This window comes from Leptonotus elevatus, chromosome 20, assembly GCF_054856555.1.
Source record: "Leptonotus elevatus isolate MCC_2025b chromosome 20, RoL_Lele_1.0, whole genome shotgun sequence".
Classification (NCBI taxonomy): Eukaryota; Metazoa; Chordata; class Actinopteri; order Syngnathiformes; family Syngnathidae; genus Leptonotus; species Leptonotus elevatus.
This window is the reverse complement of record NC_141258.1, coordinates 1,474,629-1,501,827: the sequence shown is the minus strand read 5'-3', so window position 1 is coordinate 1,501,827 and position 27,199 is coordinate 1,474,629. Positions and strand designations below refer to the sequence as shown.

The following is a 27,199-nucleotide window of genomic DNA, read 5'->3' as shown; positions in this document are numbered from 1 at the left end:
ATGCAGGTGGTCGACTCAGTCGCCAGGCAGATGAAAAAGTCAAAGCCCCGGGTGGACCTCCCTTTGAAATGGGAATGGAGGGGCCGCCTGGATATCAGACGGAAAACATAAGCAAGCTCTCGGCCGCACCGCAGAACAGCTCCATATTCATGCAGCGCAAGGCTGCCGGGATGGACATCGCTTGGATGTAGAACCGCTTGCGTCGGTTGGCAACTTGGGACATCGTGTCAGGGATCATCCCGGGTGCGAATGACGACGGACCACAAATCGAGCCCTGGAAATTGTCTTCATTGCACAATTCACCCAAATTGTGAAGTTTTAAGAAAGCCGATTTTGCAGAGCTTTTAAGCGCCACTTTTCCTCAAATGGATTCAAACCAACATGAAACAAAATAAGTATAAGAAGTGAAAGTAGATGCCCTGCAGTTCCTTTTTCAGACGAGTGTTTAGGCTAATTGGCTTTTTTTTTAACCCTGACAACTTGCTAAATGGGTGTCTGATTGTTTCTCTGCAGGGGTGACAACTGGAAAACCAACGCCACACTTGGACAAGAGGTGAAAGGGAACAAGGCCGCCATTTTTAAATGACCCCCCCCCCCCCCCACACACACACACACACAAAAAAAAATTACACACAGCTATCTGGAAACTCATTCACTGGCAGCTATTTTCACTGAAGCAACCTCCATCGCTCCCGGATGTTTTACTGGATTTGGACTGATTTTGCAAGTCCCCCAGAATATTGTGTTCTATTGCTATAAAAACATGGAACCTACCAAAAGAAACATTTGAGTCTCTTCTTTCATCAGGAAACAAAATGTATATTTCTATGTGTTTCCGTTTTGCAGCAATTAGCATTAGAATACAGCTAATTATTCACAAACCTGTGTGGAAAAAGAGCTTTTTGCAACACGGCCCTGGTTGATCTCTTATACTCTGCTGCCACCTGCTCCATTTTGTAATCACTACCATTGCTTCAAATGTTCTCTTCAGTTCAGAGGCTGCATCAAAGCCCTCTGTATGCTCTAGCACTTTAAAAAAAAACATAAAAAATATAAATATGTCTTTGGGACACTGGATTTTTTTAAAATAGAACGTGTTTCTATGTTTTTGGGAGCAAATAAGTTAAAACAGAAGAAAATGTCAACTGCAATGTATCATCAATGTTCTTTTTAGCCTAGAATGTGTTTCTGAATTCTACAAGGTTGCTCAAGCTAAATTCAAGATTTTTTTTTTTTAAGACTTCCTAATTCCATTCGAAATCATATCTAAGACCAACGTCACAATGATTCCAATTCCAACAGTAGCAATCAAAAGGCAAGGGAGTGAACTCCGAGAAAGCCAAGCGGTCTTTTATTCAACTAGCGCCAAAACACAATCCAAATATTTCTTCTTTGAGACGCGTCAGGGAGGTGCGAACCTTAGCGGGAGCGCTCATAAATCCTGATTTGCGCCGGGCGTTCGTTTGGGGGGGGGGGGGGGGGGGGGCTCGCACGAGGCGGCTGCTTGCTGGGACGCTACGTCTGATTAAGTCTTCCCATTAGGTGACAGCTGAACTTTAACATTAATATGATAATATTGAAATAAGTGTGTTATTTACTTAACGGAGGGGACGGGATGATGAATGATTGTTGGATAGTTATGGGTGACTGACCACCCCCAAGGCCCCCCCCCCCCCCCACTGGCAATCTCCCTCCGCTTGCCGTAATCAAACGTGACAAAATGGAGACATATGCAGAAATATCGGTTACAGTTGGCCTGCCCTCTCTTGTCGCCCCCCCCCAGGTCCAAATTGTCTACGGGCACTGAAGCATCTATTTCAATTGGCACTTCCTTCCCGGCCCCCCGGTTTTACATTTAGCCGCTGTCATTTACATATTACTCTTAATCAAAATCCACAGTGGGGCGACAGCGAGGGAGGGGGGCGACAAGAAAGAGGGAGCGGGGAAACAAAACCGTGGCGTCGCGGTTCAGGGGGCTGGCACTTTATGAAATGGAGATGTGATTGAACACGCGCGTGTGTGTGTGTGTGTGTGTGTGTGTGTGTGTGTGTGTGTGTGTGTGTGTGTGTGTGTGTGTGTGTGTGTGTGTGTGTGTAGACACGGGCGGCGCAGCAAGGAGCATTGAATTATTTGTGTTTGAATTGCGTGTTTGATGGCGACGGCAGCGCACAAGACAGGCGAAGGCAAAGTTTTACGGAGGTCGTAGTTCAACAAAACAATCAGCTTTCCCCTTATGCTTGTGAATCTGCAGATATCATCACATCTTAAAACTAGCGCCGTATCGCATACACACAGATATGACATAGGCCGACATGCATGCAGTCGCGATTGGTTACGTTTCATATTTATTAAATTATTGGTCAGTCCATACGTGTGGATGCGATTTTTTACAAATAATCGCTCAATTAGAAGTGTTAAAATGGTTTGCTCTCTTTGATGATGCAATGTTAATGGTTGTTTTTGGTTCTCTTGAAAAGTGACTATTTTGGAGGTAGAAAGTTAATATACTGTTTATATATTTAATCATAATTAATCACGAGTTCCATAATGAACTTTTTAAGTAGGGATATTTTTTTTCAATCATAGATTTGTTTGCTAATTGACTGCTAAAGAGAGAAAAACCTCCCATGATGCGGACACTGTGATTGTGAGCTGCTGACGTGTTTCGAGTTTCGTACCTGCCGCTTACCTTCTCAGCATGCCGGTGAGGATGCGAGAGCTCTTGCCCAGGTTGGCGTCCGTTTCTCGCAACTGGAAGGACAAAAAGCGGCGCAAAGGATCACGTTAGGTCCCGGAACCAGTTGGCAAGTTTCTTGAGTTCACCACAGGTAGCAAATCCAGGTCCAGAAAATAAAAACACTGTCACAGTTTGGTTTTATCCCTGATGCTAGCTAGCTAGCTAGCTCCCGTTGCAGGTAAACGAAGACCATGGGAGCTAGCTAAGGAGCTAGCTAGCTATCAGCTGGAAGTAAAAGCACTGTCACAGTTTGGTTTTATCCCTGATGCTAGCTAGCTAGCTAGCTCCCGAGCAGGTAAACGAGGACCATGGGAGCTAGCTAAGGAGCTAGCTAGCTATCAGCTGGAAGTAAAAACACTGTCACAGTTTGGTTTTATCCCTGATGCTAGCTAGCTAGCTAGCTCCCTAGCAGGTAAACGAGGAACCATGGGAGCTAGCTAAGGAGCTAGCTAGCTATCAGCTGGAAGTAAAAACACTGTCACAGTTTGGTTTTATCCCTGATGCTAGCTAGCTAGCTAGCTCCCTAGCAGGTAAATGAGGACCATGGGAGCTAGCTAAGGAGCTAGCTAGCTATCAGCTGGAAGTAAAAACACTGGCACAGTTTGGCTTTAACCCCTGATGGCGCTACCTAGCTAGCTAGCTAGCACCTGAGGCTAAAGCCAAACTGTGGCAGGGTTTTTTACCTTCTGGACTTGGATTTGCTACCTCTGTTCTTTGAAGGTAAGGAAGGGGCTGGCTTCTTTTACCTTGAGTTGCGACAACTCGTTTGTACCACAAAAGCAAAACAAAAGTCTGCATCTCCCGCTGAGCATACGGTAGCACTTGATGCTGCGTGTGTGTGTGTGTGTGTGTATAGTGGGGTTGTTTTCTGGGGGGTGGGGTCACGGGGGTTCACAACCCAACAAATCTTTATGCATCAAACATTTCTATTCTGGCAAAGTGGTTATTAACTACCTCTTAAAGCGCCTCTATTTATCTCCTGGCTTCTTTTTTTTTTTTACCTTGCTTATGCCCCGCAAACGGACTTTAAAGTGGTGCGTGCGTGTGTGTTTGTGTGAGTGCAGTGGGGGGGCGTCGAGCAAAAGAAGACTCTCGGGAAGAAAGTAGAGAGCAAAAGAAAGAGAGAGCAAGTAGCCTCAGTAGACAGCGTGGAGCGTTTTTGAAAGGAGATGTTTGATTTCCTTTGAAAAGGTCTGAGCGAGGCCCACTGCCTTGTTGTGATCCTTAAGCATTCTGCGTTGAGGGGCCGCTAGAGGTGGGGCCGCCTTTCCTGTGTTTGCTCTCCTCTTGCCGACCTGGCTTGTCTGTCCGTCCATCAGATTGGCTGTCTTGACTGTGTGTTTGGCAGGCTAAGGATTTCCGCAGTTCTCTGACAGCAAAAAAAAATACGGATAATGCGGGGCGATTTATTGAAAATTCACGGGTCAGGCCAATTTGTTTTTTCATTCAAAAAAAATAAAAGTGGATTTTTTTTTTAGGGTTAGGAGTTAGGGTATCGATTGTAATTTCCTCAATGGATTCGATTTCGATTCACAAGAGTTCAGTTGGATTCGATTTTGATTTTTCCCGATTCGATTCACTTCAGTTCAATCCAATATCGATGAATTATGGAACATCCAATTCTTCTTAAATGTCAAGGACATGATAAAAAAAACTCCACAAATACTAAGTTACTAAGTAAATTCTGCGGAGGCAGTAACTGGTTAAATTATTTTATTTATTATTTATTTATTAATGAAAGTAACACGTGTTGTAAATCACTTACATTTTACACAAACATTGACATCAGCAAGGATGAGAAGAAAATATTTTTCTAATTCTAATTTAATAATTTTAAATATAAACTTAAAATATTCTGACTTGTCTTAAAGTGCAATAAGTCTTTCATAAATTCAAGAAAATACTTTTAAATGTATATATGTATATATAATGTAATATTGTCATTTTGATTTTATTGAACAGGAAACAAATGACGTGAAAACCAAATGCGAGGCCCAAGCAGATCTTGTGAGCGGATGATTCCGCCGCATGCGACACGCTGCTTGCTGATGTTTGAGCAAACAAAACAAAACTATTCAAATGGACAGGAAATATGAAGGAGGAAAGGCAAACACAAAAAGTGCGCATGTGCCCGAGGCGACGCTGCGTCACCGCGTTTGCTCGCGTTTGCGGCCGACGCAACTCTTGGATGGCGACACTCACCCTCTCTCTGGCCCTCTGGATCTTCTCACGGTCGGTGTGGAGGTTGGAGAGAATCTCTTGGCCCACTTGTTCTGCGGAACAACAACACGATTGCGTCAGTTGCGTTATTTCTCCAAGGTGAAATTCTCGCACTTGTCAAGCAAGCGCCTTTGTGACATGTTCTCGCAACCCGATTATTTGGTCGGATCCTTTCATGGTGAATCCTTGAATCGCTTGTAAAAAACCTTCTGGAAACGCAAAAGTAAACAGACATCAAGTTCTGGGCTGAATTCACTGCAACAACTGAATTCTTAAGTAAGAAATTATTTCTTAAATTAAATTAATAAATATTCAATTTAATATTCATTATTACTTATTCTTAGTCTAAAAATAAAATTTTCCAGACCGCCTTGGTTGATATGGGCCGAGTATTATTTTCTTATTTTTCCACAATTTTACAGGTAAATTTAAGTAAAATTTTGCTTATTTGAAGTAATATTTTTTGGTTGATATGGGCCTAGTATTATTTTCTTATTTTTCTACAATTTTACAGGTAAATTTAAGGTAAAATTTTGCTTATTTGAAGTAATATTTTTTTTCTTATTTTACTATATTTTTTTCTTAAATGTCTTACCGTCCTTTGTTTTTATTTTCAAAAAAAAGAGAGAGAGAGAGAGAGAGAGAGAGAGAAAAATAATATATTACTTAGTTTAAGAAAAAATATCTGCCAATTTCAAGGAGAAATTGTGACTTTCTTAAAACAAGTAAACATAACCTTAAAGAGCAAGCCAGGTCCAAAATATTCCTGCTAATAATGTGTTAGAAAAAAATCAAAAAACTAATCCTAGGTATTGGTACGATATTGCAAAACTGGGTATAGGAAAAAATGGTATCGGAACTTTAGTTTCAATATCCATCACGCTTTTCTGTTTTGTTTTGCTTTGCTTTAACTCTCTTTTATTTCTTGAAATGCTTCTCGTCATTCGTGGGTGCAAAGATATGAACGCACAATTACAAAAAACATCACCGACAAGGCACCTGACAAGCTCGTCAGTGGTCACCGTCAGTCTGATGTCCCTTGGGTTGGATACACCCCCCCCCAAAAAAAAAAAGAAAAAAAAGACCACACTCCTTCCATCAATGTAGCTCCAGCATTAGCGTTTAAAAATGATGGGAGTCGAGAGGATGAATGGAGAGAGGAGTGAAGAATCCTTGCGCGGATCAAAGACGGGCTTTCAAGCGCACCAAACAAATGCGAGATAAACAACACAGTCGCTGACTGTATTACACTACACAGGTGCCGCACACCAAAGGGCCCACGTGCTGAGCGCCTGTTTGGGGGGGGGGGGGGGGGTGGCAAGAAAAAGAAGAAATGGGGCTACATCTGGCAGCTAAACAAGAGAGGGAAAAAAATGGGGGGAAAAAAAAAAGTCGATGGCATTGTCTGGGAGTTGGAGGGGGGGGGGGGTGAAAATGAGAAGACGCCGTCAAACGAATGACATCCCATTCATCCCCTCCAACCTTTTAGCTCCCCGACACTGTAAGTGACTCAAATGCGTCGCTTCCTGCCTTCATTAATTTCTAATCCGGGAGCAGACAGATTGAAGGATTCCCAGATTAAACAGCGCAGTCACACAGTCACATGTGACAAATAGGGCAGATTAAAAAGACTGAGCGCAGGTATTAATAACCAGAACAGCCCCCCCGCGCCCCGCCCCGCCCCGCCCCGCTCGCGTCCCCTCGCTATGTGAGGAGAACAAGGGAAGGAACAGGAAGGCGCTGGTAACGGAAATCTTCTGCTAAAGAGACAAATAAGCAGATCTTTCCCTTTCTGTCACACTTGCGTTTCCTCCCCAAATAAATGAGTGTGACAAGCAATGCAAGCGAGATGTAAGTTTTGCTTCTTCTTTTTTTTTTCACCCCGCAAGTAGATTATTGGCAAAGTTTGTATAGAAAAGGAGGCCCGAGGTGAAAGTACGTTCTCAGGCATCAAGTCAGGATTCTTGCGTTCATCCAACAATAGTTTTCTCAATTGTCATGAGAATTCAACTTTAGACACGAATGATATTAACGTGTTCATTCTTGGCTATCGGCTTTGTAGAGTCCTTCACAATTTTTCAGCAGTGCTACTCGGGGGCCACATACGAACATTTCCGAACCTGATGTATTACAAAAATCAACACCTTAAAATAATCGCCGAAGTCATTTTATCCGATTTTTTCAGCAAACACAAACAATTTAATCATTTACATAATGAGGAGATGATTTTGGCTTTTGGGTTTTTTTTGCAAAAAAAATGACTTAGGCAATCGTTTTAACTCATTTCACTGAAGCAACCCCCTTCTCTCCCGGCTGTTTTACTGGATTTTGACAGATTTTGCAAGGCCCATAGAATATTGTGATCTATTGCTATAAAAACATGGAACCTACCAAAAGAAAGATTAGAGTGTCTTCTTTCATCAGGAAAAAAAAAAAGTATATTTGGCAGTAATTAGCATTAGAATATAGCTAAGTTTCATCATTATTCACAAATGTGTTTAAAACAGTGGGGAAAAGAGTTTGTTGCAAAAACATAAAAACGTATAAATATGTCTTTGGGAGCACAGTCATATTAAAAATAGAACATAATTATACGATTTTGGGAGCAAATGAGGGTGACAAAATGCTATTTTCAACATGCAAAATAAAATCCACACAAAATGTTGTAGGGTAGTATAAGAACCGTTGAAGAGTAGCTAATCGACGTCTGCCATCTAGTGGTGAACGGTGCTAATACAACTTAAACCTACAGTTGATGCATATTCGTACACACAATTTTTGTGTGTGGTCATTTTCTCCTATTTTTCTGGGACCCCCCCCCCCATTTACCACCATCTATAGTCATCGTTTTGGATTGACTATCTGTGCATTGATTGGCAGCCATTTTTTAAGCAGAGTTCGCCATTTTGTTCTGGAGCATTTTGACTCACTTGAAATATCCTTTCCTGCTTCTGAGTTGAGCTTGAGTACGTCCTTCAAAGCCGTCATGGATTTTGTGTTTACTAAAAGTGAGCTCAAATCACTCGTTGCCATATTTTGAATACTTTTGTCAATGTGCTGCTTTTCAGAAGAGAGTAAGCAGTAAGCTGCCAACTAAAGATGACATTAGGTGACAAATTCGAAAGGTATTATGGATGAAAATGGTTGCCCTTGGAGAAAAAAAAAAAAGCATTTGTATTGGTCATGGAAGGTTTATTAGATTAAAATCTCATACAAACGCTCAATGCAGTCGTGTCCTGACCTTGTCTGAGAGGGAAAGCGAGATAATGACTTTCTCAAAAGGAGTTTTTTTTTTTATTATAAATGGCTCAATAAAGTCCTTTTCTGACTGACGAAGAAGGTATAATAACAGCTTGTTAACACAAATCCTTTCAAATGGCTTCTCGCTGTGTAAACAACCACCGTTTATTGGACTGTTTAACGCACGTCGTTTTCGAGCGTTACTCATTTTCTGGCAGGTATCTACATTTCCATTCATCTTAATTCCACGTTGTGCTTTGCAGACTTCATTAGTTGCTGGGAAAGAACAACGACATTTACTAAATGCGCACTAATTTCATCATCAAGAACGAGGAACGGAAAAAACGGCAGCGCAAAAAAAAAAAAAAAAAAACAAGAAGAAGAGAGCCGCAGAGCAGAAATTGTACAGCTGCTGCCCTGGACTTGTTGCTCGTTAGCGAGTCAAATATTCCCCGGCAGTTTAAACAGCTATTAACAATTTAAATCACCCCGGCGCAGAGATCTCGCTCTGACTCACTCGCTAAAGATTGCCGTACCCTAAGGTCTGTTTAACAAGCCCATTATTACATTACATTATGCTCCGGAGCTCCAGTTTAGCGGTTCTCGCTCCGAGCGAGAACCGCAGGAAAGAATTAGCGTCCCAAACCAAAGTTTAAGATTGCGAAAGGGGGAAATCGGATCTGAAAGGACATTTTTCGTCCTTATAAATCCATTACCGGTGGAATTGGCACAGTGCAATCGTTCAATTTTTGTTATACATTTTAAGATGGTTGGTTGGTATGTGTAGTGGAAACTACTGTACAACCGCTACCGCTAATAGCACATTTACATTAGTGAATGTCACACAGTTGCTTGACACCAAGAAACTACAAATTGGCACCAAAGCAAAATTATTCAGACAATAGCTATGCTCTGAGCACAAAAATATTGACTTTTCCAGCAAATCATGGAGGGTAAATTCTGCAAATAGGCCAAAAATGCCAAACCGGAAATATGCATTAATTGAATACTGCTCACAAGTTAGGGATATTTGGCTTTTTACGGTAACATTTCAGGTTGAAGCTAAAATACTGTAGGCCCTCGTTTGACGATCATTTGCAAAGCAGTGACCATATATGGACTTTATTACAAGGAGTCCTCAAGTTCCGTTCCTGCGCTCACGATGTAACCAAAATTTCGACTTTCGAAGTCGGATTTTACCGTTAAGGGAGCGGAACCAATATTTCGTGTTTCCGCGCGGACATTCAGTGCCAAGATTGGAGCCTGGCAAATTAGCCACTCGGTCACCACAACGTCAAAAGAAAACGAAAACGAAAACGAAAACGCTGCAGTCCTGAACTTCCTCCATTTAATTGGACACGACATCAATTGCATTTCAGAGAGAGTCCCGTGATACCTCCTCCAAGACCTTACTTACGCCAGCAAACCGTCTATGGCGACCCCACAGGAGGGTTGAGAGGGCGCACCGACCCCCCCCCCCCCCCCCCCCCACCAGTTTGTTCTGTAGCTCACACACTATTTGTGACAAAGCGGAGCAGTCGACTGCCAGCGACTCCCCAGTGCATAAAGTTACCTGTCTTTGTACACTTCTTCTTTTTTTTTGGTCGGGGGAGTAACAACTTCGACAACTTGGCTGGTGACACGCTTTCATCACCTTTCATCAGAGTTGTACCCACACTGGGACGTATTTGCGATGCCGAGCCCACAGGCCATGAGGCTAGCGAGCTGAAGCGCTCCTGCCCTTTTTTTTTTGTGTGTGTTCGCGTGTGTGTGTGCTCGGAAAATAAAGCGGTGCCAAGCGCGCGGTCGCACGGGACGGATCGAGCAAGATTAAGCGGAGGAGCAACAAACTCCTGTCCAAGTTAGTTAGAAGCTAGCAGGTTTCGTCATTGCGAGCGCCGATGTTACGGTACCGAGAGCGTCGGCATTAGGGGTTCGGTTTAAGGGGTCTGGATGAGGCTAAATTGATGGCTTCAGTCAGGGTTTGGATTAGAATTAGGAGGCAAGGGTTAGGTTTGAGTTTTGCTAAGGTTAAGGATTCTATTACAGTTTGGATTTAATATAAGGTTATTTTTTATGGGTTAGCTTTGTGACTCACTGAGGATTTAAATTTTGGATTAGAGTAGTGGTGCACCAATCACGCTTTTTCCGTCCGACCACTGATGCAGATGCCGATTTTTTTCATAACAAGCAGCATACACACCTTCAGTGTTCTAATCTTGTTTTATTGGAAAACATAAAAAAAATATCTGTGAAATAATACTAACGGGTCGTTTTAACGGCACATGAATTAGTTCTCGCAAATAAAAAAATGAAAAACCCGATTAGTCACGTCAGCAGAAGAGGACAGTTGCTGACTTGTTCAGACTTCTAAGAAAGGAAATGAGATCGGTGGATAAGATCGGTTTATTTCCAAGGGATCCGCCGATCGATCGGTGCATCCTTCGATTAGAGTTCATGAAGGATATTTTCAGTAAGGGTTCAATCTTGGGTCTGGAATAGGATTTCAATTAGGTTTAAGGTTAGATTTAGGGTTCAGATTCAGGTAGGGGGCGAGGGGCTCCAATTTGGTTACGGCCTCTATTAAAGTCACGTTTAGGGTTTAAGGGCTAGGATTGTGATGTGATAGGGTTTCAGTCAAAGTTAAGGGTAAGTAAAAGTTAGGGTTGATGCTTTGGTTTGGATTTAGGGTTGGCATTAGGCGGCACGGTGGCTGACTGGTTAGCACGTCCGCCTCCCAGTGCAAAAGGTTGTGAGATCAAGTCCGGGCTTCGGCCTTCCTGGGCGGAGTTTGCATGTTCTCCCCGTGCTTGCGTGGGTTTTCTCCGGGTACTCCGGTTTCCTCCCGCATTCCAAAAAACATGCATGGCAGGTGAATTGGACACTCCAAATTGTCCGTAGGTGCGATTGTGAGTATGGTTGTTCGTCTCTGTGTGCCCTGCGATTGGCTGGCAACCAGTACAGGGTGTAACCCCGCCTACTGCCCGAAGCCAGCTGGGATAGGCTCCAGCAACCCCCGCGACCCTTGTGAGGACAAGCGGTACAGAAAATGGATGGATGGATGGATTAGAAACTAGTGTTGGAGGCTGGTGTCTGCGGATCTCACGCGGCTTCGTCTGTCCTTCCTTCCTTCCTTTTCTCGGTCTCTCCTTTGGTCTCTTGAGGCCTCCCTGATTTTATGTTTTTTGGATTTGTTGGGGTCTGGATGTTTCTTGGGCTGGGGAGGAGTTCTGGTGGGGGGTGTCTGGTCGGTGCTGGATTTCACCTTCCTTGGTTTTTTTTGGTCCCCTCGGGTCTCCTGGTGTTCGGTTTAGGTGAACGGTATGAGATTTTTTTCTAATAGGTTTTCTGGTGAGCTAACAAATACACGCACGCACGCACGCACGCACGCACGCACATACACATATACACCCACACACACACAAAAAAAAAAAAAAAAATATATATATATATATATATATATTAAAAAATATATATAAAAAAAAAAAAAAAAAAAAAGAGCAATGATGATGACATTTCCGAATGAACAATACTGAGCTCTTAAAAAAGAGAAGAAAAAAAAAGAAAGAAAAAAAGAAAAAAAAGAAACTAGTGTTGGGTTGACGATTCAGTTAGAGTCAAGGTTACGTTTAGGGTACACGTTGTCACTCTATGCACATAAATGTGACAAATGTAGTCCTGGGAAAGAGTCACCAGGGAAAGCTGAACCCCCGACCGAGCAGGGTGCACACACTTTAACCACGAGAGAAGAGCCTAATTTTACAAGCACAAGTACAAAAATCAACATCAGTCCAGTTTCCAGTTCTGGAAACGGAATATTCAGAGTCAGGCGGCGCGCACTCCTGTCTAACCCAAGTTAGCCCCTGCTCTCGTCGGAGGGCAGTCAGGTTGGATTTGTGGGGGTCTTTCTTCACTTGGCCAGGCTGTGTTTTATTCATCGCCGGCGCCCTGACCCCTCACGGCTCCTGTTCTGACAAATCACTTCTGATTAAGACAGATCTCCGTTAGTCAGCCACTCAACTTGGCCTATTCATCATTCTCGCTTCTCCCCGTCTCTCCCGCGACCCCTCCGCCATCCCTCGCTCCCCCGCCGCCGCCGGATCGTTTGCCTGTCCGTCAGACCGAAGCGCGGCGGCGGCGCCAGAGACAAATTTTCCGCTGCCGCTTTTAAACGGCTGATTACGGACAATTGGTAGGACGGCGAGACGTACGGCCGTCTTATGGGTGATAAGACGGCGGTTTAATGGGTATAAATGACCGGGCCGGCAGCAGAACAGCTGCTAATAGACGCGTTTGTTTCAAAATGAGCAAAAGGTGCAGGGAATTGAAAGCTGCATTTGAGCACTGCCCACTTTTTTTTTTTTTACCCCCCTTCAAAGTCTCGAGACGTCAAATTTACATGCATTATTTAAGCCGCTCAAAGTCACTCCCATTCAGTCGTAAAGCAACTTCCTCGACTGCGGCGTTTTCCTGATGGGCCCGCTCATATTTAATACTCTGCATTACACGCCATATTTACAATGAATGTAATCACTAAAGCAAATCCGAAAGGCATTCATAACGCAAAACGGTTTCGCACGGTAAACAAACTCCTCACGACGCCCCCCCGACAGGTATTGCGTCAGCGCGGCCAACAAACTCCATTAAATGAACCTGAACGGCAACCAACGCCGGTGGCAGAAAAGGGCGGGGGGGGGGGGGGGGGGGGGGGGGGGGAGAAAGCCCGGGCTGCCGCAAGCGCAAATTGCTTGGACTTAATCAAGCGCTCTTTACTCAAGCATCCAAATGAAAACTAATGGACTTGCGGGTGCTTGGGTGTGACAAGGCGGGAGCTTTTTTTTTTTTTTTTTTTAAGGTCGTCAATTAAAAAAAGATGACAATAAAAATTGAACAGACGGCTGGTCAGCCGAGCTGACATGCTAATTCCATTTCCAGTGTTGAGAAAATGATTTTTTTTTTTTGATTAAACTCGCCGCAATTCGTAAAAAATGTATGAAGCGCAGAATTAAAAGTCACCTGCGAACCGTGTATGCATTATTCAACGAGCTGACATTTGTGTCGCGCAAAACTGTGTGACCAAAAGGAAAAAAAAGGAAAAAAAAGGAAGAGTACACAAAAGAATGACAAGAACTGAAAGATGAAACTCATTTGATCTCATTAGCATTCGAGGAGTTGCTTAAAACAAACAAAACAACAACGAAGGACGGAACACACGATTAATGATGCAATCCTGGTAAAACAGGCGGAACTGTTCATTCGTCGCCTGCGCAATCAATGACTGACTTGTATTGACATTTTGTCCGAATTTATGGATCAGGCTAAATCATTAGCTACCAAAACCATTAACGTAGTACAAAAACAACAAATCACAACCTGACAATGAAGAGATTTGACAGGATAAATCGTTCGGAATTGCAAGAACGATGTCGGGGGGGATGGGACTATTTTTTTTTCTTTTTAAGAGCTCAGTATTGTTCATTCGGAAATGTCATCATCATTGCTCTTTTATTTTATTTTTATATATATATATATATATATATATTTTTTTATAAATATGTCGATGTAAACAGACATCCAATGTCAAATGTGGAGCAGATCCTGATTGGAAGTGGTTTGACATTACTGCATTTCCAAAAACAACAGCTGAAACATGTATTTCGTTTTTTTCAGTTCCTACACATAACGATATGTTTTTGGCAGCACATTAAACTGCATTGTTACTTTCCTAAAAAGAAGACAAACTTGCCAAGGTCCAAAGCATTTCAATTAATTTGTCAAAATGTATATTTACGTTTCCAGAATTATTATTATATTATTATTATTATTATTATATCGAATGTGCTGCTCTCCGTCGTTCAATTGCATTTACCTAACGTATGCTAGCTTCTGATTGGTTCGTGTTAAGTCAGCTGACAGGGGATCGGGAAGCGTTGTCGCTCTCGCTGCCGTGTACGACGAGGAAAGTTTAAATTAAGAATGAATCCGTCTCAATCGTGCCGTTTTATTTAATAAACAGTGTCCCATTAAGCGCCAACAAATCCTCACATTAGACTATCGCTACGCTTACGTGTATTTAAGTTTTTTTCTCGCACTTTATAAAGTGACAAATTTGCGAGTTTTTTCTCGGAACTCCCCACCTAGGAAAAAATAAGAATATATATACGTGGCCCTAACGCGCCGCCGTACATCCATGAACCAAAACGGGCTGCCATTTTAAATCTGGAACGTCCTAATACAACACGACGTGTATGGAGGCAAAAAGTTTCCCAATTTATCGGGAAAGTGGACCCGGCAAGCGAAACGTGTTACCGGGCGGCGGGGGGGAAAACTTGATGTTCATTTTCAACAGTTTAAGAGCGCTAATCATCGCATTACCATTGATTAAAGACTTGGGCGTCTTTAATCAAGAGAGTTGACGGGCAGATCAAAGAGCCCAACGCAACATTTCTTGCCTTTTAATTATGTGTACAACAGCCCACCTCGGGCGCACTCCTTCCCTGCCCGTCCTTCTCAAACTCCGCAAAAGGAGATCTAACAGTCCCAAAAAAGCAGTTCATTACCCAATCAAATGGGAGACGGGTGAGAAAAACACACGCGCGGGCGCTGAGGAGTTGATGATTAGCGAGGATCTGTTGAGGAGGTCTTTCGCAGTCTTCTGCGTGAACGCGTCCCGAATCGCAACACCTTAATTAGCCTTGTCAAAAATGGGACGAGGCATCAAGCTCATTTGCATGTTTTGACAAGGCCTGTCGGGGAGCCGCCGCCTCCTCGCGTTTTTTTTCTTCACAGTCCTCCGAGTGTGTCTTTACCTCAATGGCTGCTGATTACAGGCCCCTCGCCGCTAAATGAATTAAATAGCTTGTTAAACGCCATTCAGCCCACACGCCCGCCTTCCACTCAGGCAAAGCGAGTGAAGTCCACATGAAGGCGCTAGCGAACATGAGAGCGACATCAAAACCCAGCGACCAGACAACGGTGCAACTTGCAAAAGTTTGCGTCCAGCTGTTGGCGGGGATTTTGGAAGTTTCCAAAAGTCGGACAGATTTGACCACAACTCCGACTGGATTTGTCCAGGGAGGAGTTCAAATGTTGAAGGTTGGTGTTAGGGCGAGGGACGGCGCTAGGTTGACCCGGCAGAAGTCGTGGCTAGCGATAAGCTTTTGGCAATAATACGTTCAAATTGCCTACTGCCCCGAAGCCAGCTGGGATAGGCTCCAGCAACCCCGCGAACCTTGTGAGGACAAGCGGTACAGAAAATGGATGGATGGATGGATGGACGTTCAAATTGCTGTCTTGCTTTAGTTGAGTTTCTAAAACGAAAAAATTGTCGATATTGCAATTCCTGAAAAAGACGGCAATTATTATTTTTATTGTTTTGCTTTCCTACACAGAAGACAAGCTGTAAAGTACGTTGTACACTCTAAAAACAGTAGGGTCAAAAGTAACCCAATTATAGATCAAAAATGGACTGATCCACTTTCTGGGTCAAATTGACCCAACTTTCTGGGTTGTTTTATACAAAAGTAAAGCATCTGACCAATATTTAAGACCCATTCCGTGACTCAAAGTTGACCAAAGTTGCGCAAATTGAGTTACAACCTTGTTGACAATCAAATTCAAGTTGTAGGTCAAGGTAACGCCGATTTAGTTGCCGCGCAAATGGGAAATGGCACATTTAAAAAGCAGAGGGGGGGGGCAAAAGGCGGACGGCGACTGACAAGGCAGCATGAACACAAAGTTTGTCTTTGACTTGAGGGCAATGCCAACGGCGCACTATATAAGGACAATAATAGCGCTATTATACAGAGGATGGCGACATCACGCGCCTCATTTAACAGCGAGCGGGGGCCACCCGGTTGAAGGCCGATTATTGTCATCTGCCACTGTGAATGCGCGGCGTGGCACCACATGTGAGGGCATTTCAAAACACTTGTGTACAGCATGCAGTTGCCTTTCTTTCTTCCTTTCTTTCTTTCTTTCTTTCAGTCATGGAGTTTTTCTGCTTGAAAGCCTCGTCGTGCAGCGCGGAATATACGACATATAAGAGGACGTACAATAGGGAGCTCTGACGGCCAAGATCTTTTATTACAAAACCGCATCTTGGTTGTCAGCTTGGAATGAAAGTGACAAAAAAAAATCATGCGTTTGTGTTGAGGCTTATACAACATAGCACTACATTGCTAATTGGTTGCTAATATAATATTGCATTTCTATTTAACTCTTCTACTGGCTGCGACAACGTCTAATGGTGCTTATTTTTTTTACAAAGGCATTTTTTATGATATCACCTGTTTTTAATCATTTCATGATACGCATTTAAAATAATTTTCTTCCAGTGTAACATGAATATGGTAAATATAGCACATAATCCTCATTTAACTCCACCAGACAACTATTGAGGGTATGGTGTTTATTTTTACAAACATATAATAATGCCTTTGGGTTCTCCTCCCCCCCATAATTTCCCCTGGCAACTAAATAATAAAAAAAAAATATATATATATTTGTTCCAATATAATGCGTAATGTGCTGATAATAAACAGAATAATAGAATAGAACAGAATATAATAAACAGCATATACAAAATTGTATTTTTACAAATGCATTTTCATGATAATATTCAATATTTTTTTCCAGATGACATTACAGTGAAGAGTCTTACTGTGCATGCAAATTATTAGACATATTACATTGAAACACGCCCATTTCAATTAGGCATCATTATTGATTTGGGAGGCAAATACGTTTGTAAAGTAAACGCCCTACCCCAAAGAGATGCCTGATGGCGTCCGCTAGAAGTTATGAAGATTTCAAATTCTACATTTATAATTATACATATTATATTGAAAAACATCATTTTCATTGTCATTATTTATATGCAGGAAAATATAATTGGAGGAAAAAATGTATATTGCAAAAATAAATGCCTTAAAGCCAATAGATGACTACTAGTTTTTAAAGTTGAGTACAAAAATCTGTACACCTGCTCCAGGCCAGGGAGAGTGAAATGTTTACATTATATTGACTGTAGTACATATTGCAAAAAAAAGAAGAGAAAAAAACAACTCTTGGTAAAAATAAATGCCTTACACCAAATAGCGACTGCAATTTTCTGCTGCAAAGTAAACGCCCAGCTGCCAGATGATTTACATGATTTATTATAACCAAAATGATGTTGAAACATTAATTATTTTCATTAAGACGTAATAAAGAGTCGTTAATAAATAGCCAGCGTCCATTATATGAGGAAATCCTGCAGCTCGGTCATGCATGCAAATGTTCAGTTCCAAGATGAGCACGCTCCATTTTGATTGAGGCTGACACTTGACAGCCCGGTTCAGGGTCCCGGCCCGGCACGGCCACCTCGCCCTACCCCGGGGGGCGCCATCCCGGCCCCCTTCCCGGCACTCCGCCCCACCTCGGTCACCGGGGCGTCACGGGGGCTAACGAGAGGGCAGGGGGGGGTAGCGGGGGGTAGCGGGGCAGCCTGCTTAGCCATTCAAGCTCATCCGTCGGCTGGATGTGTAAGCAGCTCCCCCAGAGACCCCCGCGAAACAAGTGTCAAAAGCTAAGGAGACGCTTTGTACCTGGGAGGTATATTAATGCTCTGATAGCTAGCGGAAGGAGGCGAGCAGGGGAAAGAAAGAAAGAAAAAAAGAAGTCTTTGTCCTCGTGGAAGAAGATGAAGGACAAAGCCGGAGACAACTTTTGAGGATGTTAACTTCGACGGAACAAAAAGCAGACCTTCGGGGAGAAACACTAAAACCAAGCTGCTTAAGATGACCTCATCGAGGCGTTTATTCACCTAATTAACAGGCGGGTATTCGAGGGAGGCATTGAAACAAGATTGTGTAACGTACAAGGTCAGGGGTCAAACTTGTTTGTAACAGCTTCCTTGCCATGAATAAAAAAAGCGAACACAATTTCCAGTGGGATTTAAAAAAGCCTGTCTTAGCTTTTCATATCGAGCAAAGCAATAACTAATGCTGATACGCTTTCCTAAAAAGAAGACAAACCTGATGTTACACTTTCCTCTAAAAAAGAGAAACTAACTAAACTAAGAAGACAATACTAATGTACTTTCCTCGAAAGAAACAATCTTGATTTTCACTTTTAAAAAAAATAGCTACTAACGTTGCACTTTCCTAAAAAGAAGACAAAACGAGCTTGTACTTTCCTAAAAAAAAATATATATATTTTAAACTATTCACACTACACTTTCCTACAAAGATAACAAACAATTGATGTTGTTCTTTCCTAAAAAGAAGACAAACTTTTGTACTTCTAAAAAGAGAAACTACTGACATTTTACTTAAATTAAAAGAAAAGTATTGATGTTTTAATGACTCGAACAGAAAATAACCCATTGATGCTGCACTTTACTAAAAAGAAGACAACCTACTGATGTTTCACTTTTACAAAAAAGAAGACATTTTTCACACTGCACTTTCCCAAATAAATAAATAAATGATGACAACTAAACTAGTCCTGCTCCACTTTCATACAAAGACAACACAGACAATCGATGTTGAGCTATCCTAAAAAGAAGACAAATCATCTTAAAAGTTGAATTACTTTTATGAGCTTCCCGAGTTTGAACTCAAACTGGACCAACCAGCGTAAGAGTCTTCGGAGGCCTCCTGCCCTCCGTTGGGCGATGCATAATTTAAGTAACACTGAGATGGAAGCGTGTTACTACCAATGTTTTCATTAGGCAAAGCTAACACATGGGACCCGCTGACGACAGGCGGACCAGTGCATAGAACCCGGAAAGGTTCTGCATCTTCTCAGAGACAAATGTGAGAAAACATTTAATTCTGACATCAGATCTTATAAAAAGGCACACAGGCCTGATTATTTTTTTTTTTCGCCCCATGATATATTTTCAATCTTTCCAAGCTTAAATTAGCCGGGATTTTTAAGATCAGGGAGTGTTTTTTAAGCTATGAAAAATGGATTAAATGAAGAGGAAGTCTGGCCTTAATGAGCTCCCTGGGCTACGGAGCAGCAGGGACTGTGCAGTGGGGGGGCGCGAGGGTTGGGAGGGTGGAATGAGGCGAGCCTTTGAGGAAGAAGGGGGGGCAGTGGGGGTTGCGGGGTACGCGGCCGTGCCCAAAGTGTGCCAGCTTCTGCCAATGGCACAGACGGCACCTGGGCAAAGCCTTCATGCCAAAAGGAGGCGAGGAGCAAGTTGGCGTCCAAACCTGGAAACTTCGCTCCGAGTTGGACTTTTAGTCGAGGCTTTTTTGCGGGGGGAGTTTTTTTGGGGGGGGGGGGACGGTTGGACTTTGTTTGCTTTTTGAGAAAAAAAAATACAAACACGTTAAAATCATCTGTCGATGACAAAAATGCAAACAAATTCCAGCAAGCAAATGACCCTCACTCATCTGCCAACAAGCCTGAAACTTGAACCATTTCCAAGAAAACCAGACTTCACCTACCAGAAAAAAAACATCCCGGAAAGTCAGGTTCAAAGGTGGCTTAAAGACTCAGAAAGTAAGAAGTGCTTTAGCTCGGGTTGGCCACTGCATATGCACGTTAGCGTATGAGAATGTTACAGATCATATTTCATGAAATCATGTTTAGGGATAGACCGATTCTTTTTTATTTTCGATTATTTTGACAAATATCGGGTTCGGCCTTTTTACGAATCTGAAGGCCGATAAAGCTGGCATCTCACTTAGCGGTGAATGCTTGCGAACATAGTGAAATTAGGGTTTTCATCAGGATTTGTAAGATGTTTACAGACAGTTTTTACTTGCCGTAAACACATTTCGGACATATTCAGACAATTTTTCACTGCGAAGATCTTTTGAAACCTTTTACGAACCTTGACGAAAACCCCAAAGTAGCTGCATTTGCATGCATTTGTCACTCAGCGAGATAAATGGAACTTTTCATTTACGGATTTATTTAAATTTCCACTTTACAAAAAATGATGCTGACACTAGGAACTCCCAAACTTATTATTTTTAAAAATTTAAAGAAAAAAAAATGGAAATTATGATGAAATTGAAGAAAACTTTACTTTCAGTAGAAAACTTCAGGGAACTATTTACTTGCTTAGTTTTTAATTAGCCTAACACATGCTGATGACTCTGGAAGCTTCCTGCAATTTTTGTTATATTTAAAAAAAAAAAAAATCTGTCAATTCTTTATATGTTTAAAATAAAAAATAAAAAATTACACTGAAATTTTCTGTTTTACTGCAAATCTATATCGGCTTATTGGCTTCCTTGACTACTAATAATCGGCATCGTTATCGGCCTTGAAAATACCGTATCGGTCTATCACTGGAATAAATCAAAACAATTTCTATATAGTATCCACAAGAAGGCAAATATAGTAAAACTCAAGTGCTCAAACATTACATGCGAAAAACGTATACAACACAAGTGAGTGAGTGAGGGGTGGGGGGAGGGGGGAGTATTAGTAGGGGATTCTTTGGCACATTCCTAGGCTACTTTTTCCCTGACAGCGATTAGAAGCTGTCAGAGGCTCTCCGACCTGCCACTCCTCAGCGCTCACAGGAGGCCTGTCATTACAAATAGAGCCGGATTAAAATATCCCACTGCCGGGCGCACGGGCCTCGACCTGGACAACCTCCCTAGCTATCACCTGCCTCAAACTGACAAATGGCGACGCACACCAATGTATGGGGGGGGGGAGGGGTTCCAGGTTTACCCTGACAGATTACGTTACAAGGTTACTAATGGCGTGCAAAGAACTAGTTTGCGTAGCCGTGTAAGAACACGCGGTCGCGAGCCACAAGAAGGCACACTCTACTGGCGGAACAGAACACTGTACTGGCGGTGTTCTACAAGGCTCTGTACTCGAGCCACAGATTATGCAAGTACAGTTTTGGAAGAGACTGAGCCCTGCTGTAAATATCAAAACTCAATGAGTAATTAATTAGCCATTAGTAAATGTTTGTATTTTGCCTATAGGTGCCACAAGATGGCAGTAAAGCACTACTTAAGCCGAAATAAAACTCCTCAACTCACTTCAAAATATTCCCATAACATCATTGTGCTGCCAGAAAGCCACACGGTTATTGTCGGTGGTTAGTGTACTGTATACTCAACATAAATGTCAAAATTACGTTGGAAAATTGATGGCATTCCACACGGCACGCTACTTAGCCCATACATTTTTAATTATTTACGCTACATTAATGACAACATTGCCTGATGCTACAGCAGAAAAGTAGTGATGGAAAAAATGTCAATAAACGTTTCGATTAAAAGATTAAATCATATATCTACTCCAAACTATGATCCCAAAACAGTTGAGTATAATTTAAAACTCATCTTACCTTGCAAATAAAAAACAACAACACTCTCTCCTTACTTATTCTGTTAAATATAAAACTCAAAAATGCAAATAGCTGAGTATTTAGGTGGAATTGTGAATTAGTAAACCACAATTACTGTAGGGAGGGGATTACTGTACTCTATCACCCGCAAATTGTGCGTGCCATGCAGTTTAATTGTGCTAATTGCGACAAAACACCGAGCACGGCCCCGTCCGTTATCCCGCTTGCTGTCTCCGTAGGAAAGGTAACGGAGAATAACGAGCCAGGCGACTTGCCACATCTATCCGGTGTCAACAGGAATTGGACATTGAAAAATGAGCCATCTGGGCAAGATGACAGTCGCCGGCTGCTGCGCTGACAGGCCAATACGGTGCAGGAGGAAGGCGGCAGAGTAGGATGAGCCTCGTCAAACAAACACAAAAACACAAACTGCACCAACGTTCCCGTAAAGAGCAGCCCAAGATACACAAAAACAAATCAAGTATTTCATTAAAAAAAAGAAAAAAAGTTTGACTTTTACTTGGAGCTCAAACGGAGCGTAATGTTGAGGGCTGCTGTCATGTCACAGTATACAGAGGCAAAAAATAAAAAAATAGCAGTCCGTCTCTGCAAATGCAAAATATTTCATCAAACCCATTTAGTACTGCAACGCACAAAAAGATTGAAATATATATATATATTTTTTTTTTTACTGACCATCAACGCCTGACATTTTTTTTCCCCCTGTTGTTAGGGATACCTTTGCAGATTCAGAAAATAATTGGTAATACAGAGAGACTAAAAAATATATTTAGAACAAATTCAGAACCAATTGTCGCCCCAAGTTGAAGCCGGCTTGTTGAAGGGAAACAAGTGCAGAGCTACCATTAAATCCAACAACCACAATCAGTGCAATGGTGAGTAAAATATTGCTTTGCTTGGAATTTCGGGGATCGCCGGTTTACATGACGGATGAGCTGAATGCAGCCTTAATCGGAGTCTGAACGTCCATCCCAGGAGAACATGATTAAAACAGATTAGCCTGAAATCACCTGACAAAAACAAAATCAATGTCTTGATGGCTTCTATGAAAAGAAACACCTGCTCTGCTTTACACATGGACTGCAATTGATTTAACTACAATTAGGCACTAATTCAAAAGAGTCGCTACCAATGACATCAAATCAGATCATGAGCCAAAGCGGTTTCCATCTACCTGTCCGCAAAATCGGAGGAGGGCACCTTGGAGAAAGGGGGAAGCCAAAAGTCCAAGACATGACAGAAAATTGTCAACTGTGCTGCAAGATGCCAAAAAAAAAAAAAAAAAAACTTAACAAAACAAATGTTATGCTACACTGTCAGAAATGAGTACCCAGTGGTCTGTGTCTGTCCCTCAGTATGCACTCGACACCAGGTGTGGACCCCCGGGCCTCGTACGGCATTTTATGTATATGATGGGGGAGGTTTTCTTCTAATATTGTTTCATGAACCCTCCAGTTAAATTGCGGGTCAAAAATGACCCACTTTCAAGTTAAATAACAAATGTTAGCTCTTCGCTTTCAAATTTGGCACCAACAGATACAATAAAAAAAATGTTTTGAGGTTTTTGCATCCATTCTCGTTGATTTTAGGCCACTTACGGGTCACTTCCTGTTGAAACTGGTCAATTCCTGTTGGTTTAAGGTCACGACTGGGTCACTTCCTATTGAAATCACTTCCTGTTGATTTTAGGCCACTGGCGGGTCACTTCCTGTTGAAACTGGTCACTTCCTGTTGAAACTGGTCACTTCCTGTTGATTTTAGGCCACTGGCGGGTCACTTCCTGTTGAAACTGGTCACTTCCTGTTGAAACTGGTCACTTCCTGTTGATTTTAGGCCACTGGCGGGTCACTTCCTGTTGAAACTGGTCACTTCCTGTTGAAACTGGTCACTTCCTGTTGAAACTGGTCACTTCCTGTTGAAACTGGTCACTTCCTGTTGATTTTAGGCCACTGGCGGGTCACTTCCTGTTCAAACTGGTCACTTCTTGTTGATATTAGATCACCTCCGTGTCACTTCCTGTTGGTTTTAGGCCATTTTCGGGATCTGGCAATCATGTTTAGGTGGTGTCAAACCAATAAATGATGGTTCACCTTCATGTTAAGGGGAATAGTCCTCAGATTTTTGGTGACAAATTTGTGGCCGAAGTGGGACAGCGGTTGGAATCTGGTTGCGGGCATGACTCCTCAGAACCTTCCCGGGTCCTCACATTGACAAGGTAGCACACCCTGCTGAAAAAAGCAAAACTTTGGACCAATACTGAATTCTAAAAGTTGAAAAATTCTCATTTCTTTTACAACTGACTGTGTTTTACAAACAGACTCCCAACATTGGACTTATTTTCAGTCAGAGTTGAAGTCAGGTTTCTTGAAGGTGGGAACACGGGTCATGCACCCGAGCCTATGAAAAAGCACCGCACCTAATTAAAATAAACAAAATCCCTGAGCCGCCGGCGGTACAGTCTTCATGATCATGTGACGGTACAAGCGTATAATGTTTAATGTATAGTCCGCTCTCCCAGCGCACGTGGAAAAAAAAAATATGTACATATTCATAAAGTGTGAGGTGGTACACAAGTGCAAGTGGCAAAGAGGAAAGGAAACCAATGCGCGTGTGTGTGTGTGTGTGTGTGCTTGGACAAACTCCCGATAGTGACCCCATTCCTCATCTCCAGGGCATAAATAAACATGCGTGTGCAAGCGCGCCGGTGGATTATAATCACAGAGAGAAAAGGGAATCAAATTTATTCCGCAACGGCCATTAATATTTCAGGCCCGTTACTGTAGCCCGTGTGAGGGAGCATGAATGATTAATTTAGACATCACCTCTGTCACAAGCCCTTACCAGGCTGGGCCCGGGATCAACCTATGAGAGCGGTAAACAAAAGGCGGGCTCCCCCAATGGTTTCTCTTCTTGCGGACGTCGTGCTGCTTGGCTTTGGGAAGACAAAAAAAGGGAGGACTCGGGGGCTGCCGAGGTGTCGTCTTGTGTTGTTGGACAAGTTGGCTGCGTTTTGCTTCGACGGTCTTTTCTTTTGCGGCGCGGTGACCTTCAAGGAAACTATCCAGAGGATCCAGTCAGCGTGCGGAGGAAAGCGCGTCTGTTGTTCGCTGTGAGCGGGCCGAGGTTATTTTGTCAACTATAACTAACGGAATAACTGAAACTAAAAAAAATGCTTTTAAAAAACTGAAACTTCATTTGGCATTGAAAAAAACGAACTATAACTAGACAAAGTGCTATTTCTGCTGAATGCTATTACCGGGATGCTAAGATTTGAATCATTTTCACTAAACATTTACTGTAATTATGACTTTGCCGCTGCGTTAACGTAAGCTTGTGATACATACGTACGTACAATTTAGCTTTACTGCAGAAACATAATAAACCGAGGTATGAAGAAATGAGAAAATCCTTGCTATGTTTGACCCCCAAGTACATCAAAAGCGTATATATGGAATCATCGACAATGTTTGTCCTTAACAAGACAAAAAAGTGAGATGAAAGCAGCAAGTCAACGTAACCGTTCAATCCATTAGTCCACAAAGCGGCGACATCAATAGCGTGTTAACACCCCGCCGTCAATGGCGGCTGGCGGATGGGAAGCAGGCTTCCATCAATGTGAGATGTTTTTTTTTGTTTTTTTTGCCCTTGCAAGCTTTGTGTGACGCTTGTCTGACAAGTGGAGATCACAAGCGGGCGGCATCCATCTTGAGAGCCTGTGATGCCATCGCTACCATCTCGAGGGCCCGAGGGGGTCTCGTAAATATACGCCAGGCGCTGTACTGTACGTACGTTACGTTTCATCGTCGGATCATTATGAAAGAAATGGTTCCACAACAAAGCAAATTAGGGCTTTTATTCTATGTTTGAATGCGGTGTTGAGTGTTGGGGGTGGCGGGGTATGCGTGGCTACCTGCAGTGAGCTGGGCGGGGGTTGGGGAGGGGGTGGGGGGGGCAAATCAAGGCTGGATGACACTGATGGGATGTGTTGGCACATGCCCTCAGGTGGTTTTGGTGTGGTTGTCATTTTGTTGTTTTTCCTCCATTGCTGTCATATCATTCAAATGGAGCGACCCCCCCCCCCCCCCTTCAGAAAAAAAAGTTCCATAAATAAATAACAAATGCACACAACAAGATGGATTGATGAGCTATGATGTTTTGGTTTTTGTTTGGACAAAGTTGTTGACAGACACTTTTTTTCTCATGGGAGCTTGTCAGAGAAAAAAAAAAGAGCTGGCTAAGAAAACGTGTGTTCCGGTTTTTCACATGCTGCAGCAGCCCGGGTAATTACTTGCATGACCGATGACACGGTTGTCAAACCCAAGGCCCGAGGGCCAGATCAGGACCACCACATCATTTTTGGGGGGGAAGGAATTAATCTCACTCGTTAGTTTTACAAAAAAATAGTTGCGGCAGCAAAATTCTCTCGGACCCTCCGCATCCTGGTAACCACCTCTTCCACTTCCCTCAGATTGGTGCTACCAAACTATGCAAACAAAAACCAGCAGCCATTCCAATAGCTTCTTCCCTCTTGCCGTTACCTTCCCAAACAGTTGACTCACAATTCCATAGTGGCTTTTTGCGAAGGTTTGATGATTTTGCACATCCCTGTAACAATACTGTAATATTGATTATTTTGTATCTACTATCAATATATGGTACTTCAGCACCAATTCATTTAATATGTTTTATTTGTCCTGCAATACTTAAGTGGCTCATACTACCGGAGACTAATTCCTTGCGTGTTTCTACATGGCCAAGAAAAATAACTCTTGATTCTGATTCTAAATTTATTTTATCAATTATTACAAAATATGATTTTACTTTTAATAATTTTAGTAAACTACTTCTTTAAAAACAGTTTTTAACTCATTTGCTCCCCAAAATGTATAAAAACGTTCTATTTTAAATATTACCAGTGTCCCAAAGACGTACTTATAAGTTTTTTTTATGCTAGAGCATACAGAAGGCTTTGATGCAGCCTCTGAACTGAAGAGAATGGTTGAAGCAATTATTACAAAAACGGCCAGCAGGTGGCAGCAGAGTGTAAGAGATCAACCAGGGCCATGTTAAAACAAGCTGTTTTTCCCACAGTTTTAAACAGATTTGTGAATAATGATGAAACTTAGCTATATTCTAATGCTAATTGCTGCAAAATGGAAACAAATAGAAATCAGTCAAAAGCCAGTAAAACAGCCGGGAGCAAAGGGGCTTGCTTGAGGGAAAATGGCTGCGAGTGAATGAGTTACATGTCTTAAATGATTTGTTTTATTTTAATGTCTTTAATTATTTTGCCTATGTGAAGCACATTAAGTTATTGTAATGTGCCAAACAAATTGCTAAGCTCAGCCATGTTATAAGCAAAGCATCTCTACCGGTGACAAGTTTAATACTACAAAACCCAGGAAAAAAAACACACCAAAAAACTATTGTCTGGACAACCTCAGATTACTCAATTAAAATCAATTCATCAGCCAACCAAACACAGAGTAAATACTGCATACTGTTGCAATGTTTGTCTTCCCTCCAAACACACACTGGGTAAAAAAAAACTTGAAATTAGCATAATAAAAGATTACATAGGGGGTCTCATTTCTCAACACGTGGCTTATGGGACTTTCAGAGGTCAATGTGCATCTGAAAAACTTTCCCCGGATGGAAGAAGAAGA

The 27,199-nt window shown here is 42.3% G+C and overlaps 1 protein-coding gene across 3 annotated transcripts in view; it reads right to left on the bottom strand.

Moving 5' to 3' along the window:
• The window catches only part of vti1a (vesicle transport through interaction with t-SNAREs 1A), a 106,623-nt gene that overhangs the window by 26,978 nt on the left and 52,446 nt on the right, over positions 1 to 27,199 (bottom strand). For 2 of the 3 annotated variants that reach the window (XM_086064518.1, XM_086064519.1), the window contains 2 exons: positions 4,940 to 5,010; positions 2,690 to 2,751 (listed from right to left, as the gene is read on the bottom strand). In XM_086064518.1, the coding sequence (XP_085920644.1) occupies positions 2,690 to 2,751; positions 4,940 to 5,010 (133 nt within the window). Of the gene's footprint in view, positions 1 to 2,678; positions 2,752 to 4,939; positions 5,011 to 27,199 lie in introns of all 3 variants that reach the window. The other variant, XM_086064520.1, reaches the window with a different exon arrangement.